The sequence below is a fragment of the Monodon monoceros genome, unplaced genomic scaffold (genome assembly GCF_005190385.1).
Source record: "Monodon monoceros isolate NGI ecotype Baffin Bay Population unplaced genomic scaffold, NGI_Narwhal_1 Super_Scaffold_1, whole genome shotgun sequence".
Lineage (NCBI taxonomy): Eukaryota > Metazoa > Chordata > Mammalia > Artiodactyla > Monodontidae > Monodon > Monodon monoceros.
The window spans coordinates 77400302-77412401 of record NW_021703765.1 but is presented as its reverse complement, the minus strand read 5'-3'; the positions used below and the strand labels follow the sequence as shown (position 1 = coordinate 77412401).

The 12100-nt window shown below is 43.7% G+C and overlaps 1 protein-coding gene across 1 annotated transcript in view; it reads left to right on the top strand.

Moving 5' to 3' along the window:
- The window catches only part of CIT (citron rho-interacting serine/threonine kinase), a 169569-nt gene that overhangs the window by 128815 nt on the left and 28654 nt on the right, over nucleotides 1–12100 (top strand). The window contains exons 24-27 of the mRNA XM_029222385.1: nucleotides 529–582; nucleotides 6669–6866; nucleotides 7883–8076; nucleotides 10926–11061. Coding sequence (XP_029078218.1) covers nucleotides 529–582; nucleotides 6669–6866; nucleotides 7883–8076; nucleotides 10926–11061 — 582 coding nt within the window. The remainder of the gene's footprint in view (nucleotides 1–528; nucleotides 583–6668; nucleotides 6867–7882; nucleotides 8077–10925; nucleotides 11062–12100) is intronic.

Genomic DNA, 12100 nt, shown 5'->3' with positions numbered 1-12100 from the left:
GGTTGAGAGTCCGCCTGCCGATGCAGGGGACACGGGTTCGTGCACCGGTCCGGGAAGATCCCACATGCCGCAGAGTGTCTGGGCCCGTGAGCCATGGCCGCTGAGCCTGAGTGTCCAGAGCCTGTGCTCCGCAACGGGAGAGGCCACAACAGTGAGAGGCCCGCGTACCGCAAAAAAAAAAAAAAAGAATGGGGAGGAAGACAAATAAAGGAGAGTAAAACTTCATCCTATGTTTTTTTCCTTTCTTCCACTAGTGCCTAGTTTTAATCTGAATGTTAAATATGTATTTGTACAGGGTGTGATGTGTGGTCTAAATAGTTAATGTTATTAATGGCATTGTGTATTCCTGTAACTTTGCTTCTCCCGTTGGGTATGACTTGATTAATTCTTTGAAAAAAAGTTGCTGGGGCAGCTGCAACAGCGTTCTATGCTTTTTTAGACCAATTGTGATTTTCTTTATTTGACCCATAGCATGTAGAATTGTATTCCACCCTATGAAAAATTTATAATCAACTTCTTACCTTTTAGGCACATAGAGATGAAATCCAGCGCAAATTTGATGCCCTTCGTAACAGCTGTACTGTGAGTATTAACCAAAGATGATGAAAATAACATGAAACTAAAACTGAGAAGGAAAGGGGGACATCTCATCCTAATATCAGTGACTGATTTTTGATATAAACTTTCAAATTGAAGCAGTTAATGCGGTCAAACTAATTTGGAAGTTTCTGAGCCTCAGATAACTTCAGTGTCTTGTGTTCCTGCCAGTTTAAAAAAAATTAAACCATTCTTCGTGTTTGGGGAAGGCTTGTTGGAATGGTCAAAATAATTCTCACTGCAGAACCACTAGTAGATCTCAGTAGCTGCAACAAAAGTCCCATTGGAGCTCCCCTTCCTTCTCCAATCTAGAAGGTTCTGTCTGAGACTGGCCCCAGATGGTGAGGGGCAGTTAGACATGTCAGGCTTCTCCACCCTACTGCCTCTACAGAGAGGGAAGACCAACAAGTTCTTCTCCTGGGGAATCTACAAGTGTTAACTTCCTAACAGGCAAAATCTGGCTTCCTAACATGCAAATTCAGAATCTAGGACTCTTTGGGAGTCGTTATTTCTATTGAGAGAAGTCAATTCCAGGAGCAGATAAGCATCATTCATAGGTTATGTAATAGGGTAGGATCAGTGGAAACTCAGAGTCTATTTTTGATCAGAGAGAGGGATTAAAATAGGCCCCTTTCAGAAGGGAGGGATGTTGTCCTTATTCATGGTTCTACCTCCTTTCTTTGGTCCTTTCATTGCTCTGTTACCTCCTTAGGCAGTTCTCAGTCAGCTTGTCTCCATTTGTATTGTTTGCATCTGTAAATTTCCAGAAACACCCCTCCACCTCCTATAGGCATATTTTCTTTTCTTGTAATGAACTCCTTCTTTCCTCCTTACCTACTATAAATGGGGCATTAAGTCCTGGTATATGCTCCCCCCCTCTTGCCCCCCGCTTCTTTTAGATATAAAATGCACACAACAAAGTACATGAAGTGCAACTAATATTAAACATATAGCTGGATGGATTTGTATGTGTATAGACAACTTGTGTAACCACAACAAAGATCAAGATACATAACTTTTCAGCTCCCAGAAGGTTCCCTCCTCTCCTCTTCCCATCAGCATCCTTTGCCCTAAGGGTAACCAGTATTCTGACCTCTGATACCACACCTTAGTTTTTCCTGTTCTTGAACTTCATATAAATGGAATCATAGAAGATGTGGTCTTTTGGGTTTAGCTTTTTTTGTTACTTAAATTGTCTCTGAGGTTCATCCATGTTGTTGCATCCATCAAGATTTTGTTATATTTTAATTACGGTGTTGTGTTTCCAGTGTGCGTATAGAACTGAAGTTTGTTTATCCATTCTCCTGTTGATGGATGTTTGGGTTGTTTCTGGTAGGAATAAAGCTATTAGGAACTTTCTTGTACAGGTCCTTTGACGGCTATAAGGCCTTGTTTCTGATGAGCATATACCCAAGAGTGGAATAGCTAGGTCATGGGACGTGCCTCTGTTTCACTCTAGTAGGTACCTGGCAGATGGAATTTAGGTCTATTTCCTGTTGCCAGTGGCTGGATCTAGGGTGAACTTGCCTTAACATTATCTGTTGATTTCTTCCCTTCCTTGAGGAATTGATGCATTCTGTTCCTCTACTCTTTTGCCTTACTTTTTTAGTTTCTTATTATCTTGGTTTCTTATTTTACACAAGAGTTATTTGCTTATATTACATACATGTTCATAAATGATCACTGAATAAAATATAGATCATTTTAGGACTGTGACTTTTTTTTTAACATTACTATTTTTTCCTAAAATAAACTTGGATGCATTTTAAATGTGTACATCAGTAATCCTGTTCCATTCATCTGGAGTTTTCTTTTCTCCTTTTTTCATCTTTTTTTTTTTTTTAACAGCTTAAGGAATAATCAGAGTACAATAACCTGATGAGTTTTGAAATGTGTGCATATTTGTGAAATCAGCAAAACAATCAAAATAACAAACATAGTCATCACCCTCAAGAGTTTCCTTGTGTGCCTTTGTAATCCTCCCTCCCCCCCGCATTTTTAAAATTGCAAGTGTAGTTTTAATGGAATATACCAATATGTAGAACAAATTTGGTTACTTTCTTATGTAACTTTTGTACTCTCTTTATCCCTCCAATTTGCTTTTTCTGGCACAGTGACTTCTAATCCTTCCTTTACTTACCCCTGGCATTCTGTGAAGAAGCCTTTGGGGGCCTCTCCCAGTGGGAGGGGGAACCCAAGAAAGTGATCCCCACCCACATTTCAGCTAGGGCAGCTGGGTAGCTTGGAGGTCCAAAACACACGCTCTGGAGTCAGATAGACTGGTTCAGATTCTAAATTGGTCTCTTGGTAACCTATGTGATGTTACACTCCTGAGGCTCCATTTCTTTGTCCATGAAATGAGATGACATTGTATGTCCTCAATTCCAATACACCATTGATTGTAAGATGCATAATTCATTTAATTACTGCTCTTTGCGGGGCTGGGTGAGGGAAGAGAGACAGCTGCTTAGCTGCAATATACATTCAGATTTCGGAAACAGTAAAACCTAGGAAACACTGAGTCATAGAATCCGAAACTTGGTAATAATACCTGGGGTTCCTGCAAGAATTAGATGGTGCATTGGTGTTTGTACAGGGCCTGGCCCACAGAATGCACTAATCAGTGTTGGTTGCTATTATCATTTTATTATATTGGATTTACCACAGAATCTTGTGTAGAAAACGGTCCTGCTCCTTAAAAAAGTTTGAAAACCACCACTTTAGAACAACACTTGGCAGCAATGGTAGATCTCAGTTATACTTTCGCAAGTTCAAAGGCTGCTTTATAGACACTTTAGGAGAGCGCGATAGATGTTCCTTGCTTGTTGGTGCTGTCCAGGATTGTCGCCGCTGGCAAATGTCATCTTTGTTACCGGTGGGAACTCCTATAATAGCTCAATCAATTGGAGCTCCCAGTTAGCAGCTTTTAATAAGCTCATGAGCAGTAAGATTTTCGAGCTCAGGCCATTTCTATATTTTGAAGAGATTTAAAAAAAGGACTTGATTCAATCTGGCACCTAAAGCCCTACCTAAGTCTGTTTTGGAGAGGAGTTGGTGGGCCAACATATGACACGGTTTTAATTATGAATCAATCTGTCAGCTATAAGATTAAAAATAAATAATATGCAAATAGCTGCCTTCAAGAAGGAATGAGGCATTAAAATAAGATGTCAGCCCTGTGTCTTTTCAGCCTGATACTCATGGTCTGGCTGGTGTCTTCACCCCCGACATGCTCTTGGACATTTACCAGGTAACGTTCCCTCTGCTGGTTGCCCAGTCAGGTGTAAGAGGTAACATATGTATCTCGGAACCACGAGGTATGCTTAAAAAGCAACTGATAGAGATCTTTAAAAAAAATTTTTTTTGGACACTGAGAGTAGATAATTTTTTTATATCCCTGTTTTCTGTTAGAATTGTACCAAGATCTCTTATCTGTAAAAACAGCATAGAAGAAAGCTCTGCTGGCCCTTGCATTATGAAGCTATCTCCCTCATTTTTTTTTACCACTAAGATGGAATCAGCCTTGCAGTTTATCTTTCCTGCCTTCTATCCTTGGGGTTGAAAGCTTAAGAGACTCATAATACAGGAAACAGATCATTTGCCCTTGGTGTGGAGAGAATATACCCACAAAGTAGACCTAAGAATTCTCTTTGCTTATAACCTGGTTCAAAATCACAGATAGCCCATTATTCTTTTTTTTTTTTTTTAAACCACGGAGATCATTAATTTACTGCCTGTGTCTCAGGTCCGCCCAATATCTGTGTGTGTCTAACACTCTGGCAACTCCAACAGAGCCACAAGTTCAACGTGTTACGGCTTTTGGGCAGGAAGGACATACGAAACGTCCGAATGCGCTAACATGCTTTCATGAGGCCTCGGCTGCTTTCGTGCAAGCACCTAATCCTCCTCTTGTCAAACAGGCAACATAGAGATGATGACAGAATACAGAGCCAATCATCACAAAGTGTGAACAGAAGTCAGAGACCCCTTGAAAACAGGGTGACGACAGGAAATAGAAGGACTCTTCCTACTCCAGTGGCCAGTCGAAATGAGAGTAGTAATCTTGGCACCTCCCTGACTTTTTTCGAGTGTTTCTTCTTTAGCACTTTATAATCTAATTTGGGGAGGAGGAGAAGAAGTGACAGAAATGGGCTTATTATAAATTGCATTTTTTTTTCATGAGTCAAAGAAAGGGAGTAGGTACCCAAAGGCTTAAATATGTCTTTGAATGACAAGTAAATTATTTTGGCAGCATATATATTCTTATGTGGGTAGATTTTCTGTAGTCTGTTTGCTCCCCATGGGGCACCATTGGTGCCTCAACATCTTGGTCACCAATTTTTATCCCATGTATTTCACATGATGTGTTAAAGTAGAATAACACGCAAGAAAAAGCCAAAACATTAAAACCAGAGCAACAGAGGAGGTAGTCAATATAGTATTTACCTCCGTGTCAGGTGGAGAAACCAACCCAGCCAAGTTCAAGGTGGCTTATTTGGGGCTTCCAGAATCCATTTTATAGCGCAGCTTCCAGGCCAGTTTGCCGCATCAGTCTTGTTGTTTTCCTTTGGGGGCAGAGGTAGAAGGAAGCACAGTGGAGACATTTGCAGTCTAGGAGGAAAACCATCTTAAGGAATGGGTTTACTGCATTGTTTACTCATTGTTTCTGCTTTCAGGAGATTTAACCACGTCACACAAAGGGTGATACAGGGTTCCCTGTGAGGCAGAAGTGCCTGCTAGGAGTGACAGACTTGCAGTTTTTTTCCTTTTTTTTTTTTCTTTTAACCCTGATGAAGGAGGTTTAGCCAAGAACCTGACCAGATAACCTTTATTCCTCCTCTTGTAGCTGATAGCGTTACACAAACCGTAGGAATTAACATGGCTTTTGATATTAAAATACAAATTACTAGACCACTTACTGCATTAAAAGCTCATCAGCACAGTTAACAAAATGAAAAGCTGTGGCCACATTGAACAGATCTACTTAATTGATGTTCTTTAATTCTATGTGCCTGGGAAGATTTTTTTTTTTAATTGATAGTCAAAGTAGGTTAAAATAGGGAGTTAGTCATGGAAACAGTGGCAACATTTCAGAAACTAAGTCTACTCTGGGTTTGAAAATGGGAAACAACCATAGGCTCAGAGGCATTTCCTTTTAATTTACTCCTTTTAGTTATGTAAAATTTAATTTACTGCCAGTGCGCCTCATTCCAGCTATTATTAGAAAATTGCCCTTAAACTTCTAAAGTATTATATATAAAAGCCCTTTGCAAGTGCTGGCACTAAACCTCAGCAAAGAGAACAGGAAAGCTAAATGCGCTGAAATTGAAATCATTCTGCCATTGAGCAGGGAAATCATTTAGTAAAACCAGATTAAATCTCTCTCAGTAAAATGACAATTTCATATACATGCCTTCCCACTTTCTGATAGCCAGCTGCATAATAAGAACCATTTAAAGTGATGCTGTCATACAGTATTATTTTTCAGGATTATTCTGAGAGTCCCTTAAATTTTTTTTTCTTTTGTTGCATGAACTTAAATTTATTACCTAAAATATTATTAAAATAACTCTTAGTGTCCTGCACTCAGTCTTCCGTGATAAGAACTTTCTTTTGCTTTCTAAGACGGTTTCCCAGGATGATGCCCTGTAGATGCTGTCCTGGGCGTTTTAGCTTAATTAGCAGATTGTGATACCCATCTCCCTACTATTCCTCTTTCCTCCGTTTGCATTTTCCACATTCTATTATCGTCCGTGAACTTGATCTCATTTAAAGTTGCCCCTTCCATATGGCAGGCACTTTTGATTGATTTGTTTTTACCATATTTTCCCGATGAATCCTGAGTCAGAAAAGAATCCGAGACATTTCTTGTTCTCCCACAGCATATGTGTGTTTGGGCGCTAAGGGGGCGGGTGTGGGAGATTGAGTTTGGCTCACAGGGGTTGGATGGGCAAACGTGAGCTGCACACTGATCGTCATTATCGTGTAGGTTCAAGTGCTGATGGCTCTAGAAGCAATTTCTCATTTCAGATCAACTTGCTTGCTGCGTAACCGGATTCCTTTCCTCTTAGGTAATCACAGACCTGGAGGAGCAGCTAAACCAGCTGACGGAGGACAATGCTGAGCTCAACAACCAAAATTTCTACTTGTCCAAACAACTTGATGAGGCCTCTGGCGCCAGTGATGAGATCGTACAGCTGCGAAGTGAAGTAGACCATCTCCGCCGCGAGATCACGGAGAGGGAGATGCAGCTCACCAGCCAGAAGCAAGTAAGGATTGTAAACAATGTCAGAGACTTCCCCAGGAAACTTGGAACCCCTTTAGATTTTAGAGGAGGTGCCAGTTGCATCTCCCCCAAGGGTTCTCAGACTGAGCCTGTCCAGTAAAAGGGCTCTTTTTTATAATCATGTCTGTGTTTGTTTGTTTGGGTTTTTTTTTGCTGTACGGGGGCCTCTCACTGCTGTGGCCTCTCCCGTTGCGGGGCGCAGGCTCCAGACGCGCAGGCTCAGCGGCCACGGCTCACAGGCCCAGCCGCTTCGCGGCATGTGGGATCCTCACGGACCAGGGCACGAACCCGTGCCCCCTGCATCGGCAGGCGGATTCTCAACCACTGTGCCACCAGGGAAGCCCATGTCTGTGTTTTGAAGGCTTGTGGGTTTTAAAAATGGCTTTTAGAAGTGTCTAGTTGGTTTGGGGTTTTTTTTTTGTTTTTTGGCCGCTCCGCACAGCATGCAAGATCTTAGTTCCCCACCATCCCTATGGAACCCGTGCCCCCTGCAGTGGAAGTGCAGAATCTTAACCACTGGACTGCCAGGGAAGTCCTCTGTGTGGTTGTTTTTGATTTTGATTTAAAACCATTAAAAATAGAATGCTTCTGTGAGCCACTTTATTTTTATGTATGTATGTATGTATTAAAAAAAAATTTTTTTTTTGGCTGTGTCGCATGGCCTATGAGATCTTATTTCCCCTACCAGGGATTGAACCCTGGCCCTTAGCAGTGAGAGCTCAGAGTCCTAACCACTGGACCGCCGGGGAATTCCCGAGCCACTTTATTGTTAAGTGTGGTCTCTTTTCCCTGGTCTTCCTCCTGGTTCTTTCTATAAGATGATGGCTGAAATGGCCCTTCATCCATTCTTGTCTGGTCCCCTCATTCTGTAGGAGAAAAAGATAGTGTCTTTCAGACCACAGTTAGAAACTCCTGCTTTTCTGAAACTGATCTGACAAAAGTAACATCTGGGAAATCCTCATTTGATACAAAGCACAACTCAGTGATACTGATTTGCAGACGATGGAGGCTCTGAAGACTACCTGCACAATGCTGGAGGAGCAGGTCATGGACCTGGAAGCCCTGAACGACGAGCTGCTGGAAAAAGAGCGGCAGTGGGAGGCCTGGAGGAGCGTCCTTGGTGACGAGAAGTCCCAGTTTGAGTGTCGGGTTCGAGAGTTACAGAGGATGCTGGACACTGAGAAGCAGAGCAGGTGGGACTTCCTGTTGGTAGAAAGCCAATGGCAGGTGACAGCAGCAGGATCCAGCTCAGAGCTACAGCAGGGTAACCGATTGTCCCAGCTTGGCCAGCACTGAGCAGTGTCCTGGGACATAAGACTTTCAGTGTTAAAACTGGGAGACTCTTGTGCAAACCAGAATGGGTCTGTCATCCTCATTGTAAATACAGACAGTGCCATTTGGCAGTAGATGGTGACCACTTACCCCATGCAGGGCCCTGGGAGTCAGCAGGGAGAATATCTCAGTGCTTTCTTTGTAGAAACTCTTTTCTCGGGTTTCTAATCATTGTGACCATGTAGCAAGACCATCACTGTTTCTATCCTGGTCATTTGTGATGCAAGTTTGCCTTCTACACCAACCTTGGCGTTATTGACAGTTCGGGCCGGATGATCCTTTGTTGCGGGCACTCTTCTGTGCGCTGTAGGATGCCGAGCTGCACCCCTGGGCTTGCCCCACTAAACCCGAGTAGTGGCTCCTTCCTCCTGTTGTGACAATCCAAAACATCTCCACACATTGCCCAGTGTCCCCTGGGGGGCAAAATCACCCCCAGTTTGAGAACAACTGCTCTATAAGAACAGTTTTTTTTTTTTCCATTTCTTGGTAGGAAATAATTTCAGGTAGTATCTTTTCTCTGTGTTCCCACAGTCCTCCCAGCATAGAATTCCCTTCCTGCCGGGGTCACAGGTGTGAGGGTTGTGTACTGCATGCTGCTGGGGATGCTGTTTGCACTGAAGACGTCATAGATATGAAGATTTATTATGACAGTTTAACAGCTCACAGCAGCAGTTTTTGCACTAACAAAATCAGTATATTATGACAGTTTACCAACAGATGGAAGTAAACAGTCTTAAAGAACACGTGCCTTTCTTAGTTTGTGCAGAGACACCTACGGGCTGGTATTCGCCCCGTGGCTTCATGTCTGCCCAGCTGAATCCTATCCCTCCCCCCATAACCTCGCTAATATCACCTTCCTCTGAAACTTGCCTTCCTGCGGTACTCTCAACTCCTTTTTTTTGGCTGCGTTGCATCTTCATTGCTGCGCACGGGCTTTCTCTAGTTGCGGCGAGTGGGGGCTACTCTTAGTTGCGGTGCACGGGCTTCTCATTGCGGTGGCTTCTCTTGTTGCGGAGCACGGGCTCTAGGTGCGTGGGCTTTAGTAGTTGCAGTGCATGGGCTCAGTAGTTGTGGCGCACAGGCTCTAGGGCGCGCGGGCTTCAGTAGTCGTGGCTCTTGGGCTCTAGAGCGCAGGCTCAGTAGTTGTGGCGCACGGGCTTAGTTGCTCCGTGACATGTGGGATCTTCCCGGACCAGGGCTTCAACCCGTGTCCCCTGCATTGGCAGGCAGATTCCCAACCACTGCATCACCAGGGAAGTCCACTCTGAACTCTGTAAACAAGATAAACTATACCTGGAAATATTTATCATTTATTAGGACTCTATCAGATTCATTTTAGTATTTCCCACATTCGCTTGATCATAAAGTAGACTCATCACTGTCTTGGATGTATAATCTGTGCTAAATCAAACTAGAAAAGACTGGAAGCAAAGAGGACCTACAAGTTTCAAGAGAAACTGGTAAAAATCTTCCCCTTGTAGACATCTTCCCATTCAGGGTACTTGCTGATGTAAGGGGGCTGCTGGTTTAAGACCTTCTGTTGCTGTTTCCCTCCAAACTCTTGGGCTCCCCCGTCCTCACCATACGTTCTGGCTGCCCTCACACAGACCCCCTCCCTCCCACCTGCAAGTCCAGCTCTTATGCCAGCTGTTTCTAGAATCCTTCAGAGACAGTTTTGGGGACGGAATCTGACCATAGCATCAAGAAATTCACAATCACACGTGGAAGGTGTAATCATGGACTGTGCTTGGGAAGACGTTTCATGTACACTTTCAGGGGCAATTGTGAAAGATCTGGGCTACCCACCCCCGTTTCTTTCCTCCCTCTATTTTGGTATTATGTGGGACCTGAGATGAGTAAAATATAATTCTTAATTGTTGTCTTCAAGAGGCTAAGAGTCTACTGGAGGAGGTGAACTACGCCTAAAATAGAGAGTGGGCTGTGCCAGGCGAGAAATACCTTTATGCTTAGGGGACAACAAGGAGAGGTTGCTTCTGAGAGGGAAACTGGGAAAGGTTCTATGGTGGACGTGGTCTTTGAGTTTACCCTTGAAGTCTGAGTAAGATTTGGATTTGTCGGGTGGGGAAGGAGAGCTGCCAGTGGAGGAGCCTGTACAAGCCCAGGTGTGGAAGCAGCAAAGCATAAGACCTAAAGGGGGGAGGGGCGGTGATTTTTCTAGTTTGCTTCCAGTTTTTCTATTCTTTCACCTTATTTACAGATATTGATACATCTGTCAGGTTCAAGTTTCAGTTTCTTGAGGAGCACCCAGAACACTTCACCTCTTGCATGTACTTTAAGGAGAGGAAGTGTTTGCTCACATGGGGCTTTGCGTGGCCCTCTGCACCCTGTGTTCCTTCAGCAGGCCCTCATTCCCTTCCTGCTCCTGTAGGAGGGTGTGACAGTCTTGTGACGTCTTCTCCAACCCAGTTGCATTTGGAAAGATGCCTTATCGCCTTCAGCCTTTCCAAGTGCATATATATTCACAGGAACTTTACCTGTGAAGAGTATTTTTACCCAGGGCCTAAAGTGGGTCACATCTTCACTCTGAACATGGTCAGAAAACAAGACATAATTCAGAACAAGGTGTTGGGTTGGGCATCTCGCCAGCCCACAGTCCGTTTGGTTGCTTAGCAGGGCCCGAGCTGGACCCGCTCCCTTCCTGCAGGGCGGCGATGGTGGGGCTTCTGAACGTGCCCATGTTTCCCCGCAGGGCGAGGGCCGATCAGCGGATCACCGAGTCGCGCCAGGTGGTCGAGCTGGCAGTGAAGGAGCACAAGGCTGAGATTCTGGCCCTGCAGCAGGCTCTCAAGGAACAGAAGCTGAAGGCCGAGAGTCTCTCCGACAAGGTCAGCCCCTGTCCCTCCTGCCCTTTAGATACACGTGTGCACCTCCTTTTAGCAGGTATGCTTGACACACAGTCACATGCGATCAATGGTCAGCATGTTTCATAAACAGAGTCGTGCGATTATGCTTCCCCGTGGGCCGCCCTCTGTTGCCAGTAGCGTGGGTGAGGGGGGCAGGTATTAGGGTGTCAGAGTCGGTCAGTGACTTCCTCACATCTGCCTGTCAGGGCCCCTGAGGTCGAGATTTTGATCTGGGTGCACAACACTCTTGCTTTCTGGCATTTGATTTCTAGACGCCTTCATGGGTCTAATGTCGAACATCCTTGGGGAGCGGGGAGTGTTGAGGACTCATGCTCATCCCATTGCTGCAATGACAGGAAGCCTCAGCCTCTCTGGGTTCTAAGTCCAGGGACACGGTAGGATCTGAGGATGGTGCAGGTTCTCAGTATTTCACGTTGGAAATACACGTGTTCTGTCCACCTAGCACTCTGTATTCTGTATTTACAAAGTGACATACCAGTGTTTGGAGATTTTTATCTAATCTTAAAAGAGATTTCGAATAGGTGCTTCAATATTATAGATAACAAAAGGTCCGAGGAATTTCATGTATACGCATAGCCTCATACATACACACCCTTTTGCACACACACACATGCACACACACACATAATATAAAGTAGAAATCTAACCTCTGAATTTTGTGTAAGTTTGTAATTTCATGATTATAAAAGTGATTATTTGGGGTCATTGTGGAAGATATAGAAACCACAGAAAAGTCAAGAAAAAAATGACTGGTAAGCTGTCATCACTGTTATCTTGGTGAATTTGTATATACATATAAATATTTATTTATAAATTTAGGTTCTTACTATATAAACAGCTTTACATATTTTTGTAAACATCACATAAGTAGGGTCTTTTCCTGAATTAGTGAATCTTTTCTGAACATGTAGTTCTAGAAACATCAATTACACAGAGGGACCTAGTTTTTATTTTTTATTTTTTTGACGGTACGCAGGCCTCTCACTGTTGTGGCCTCTCC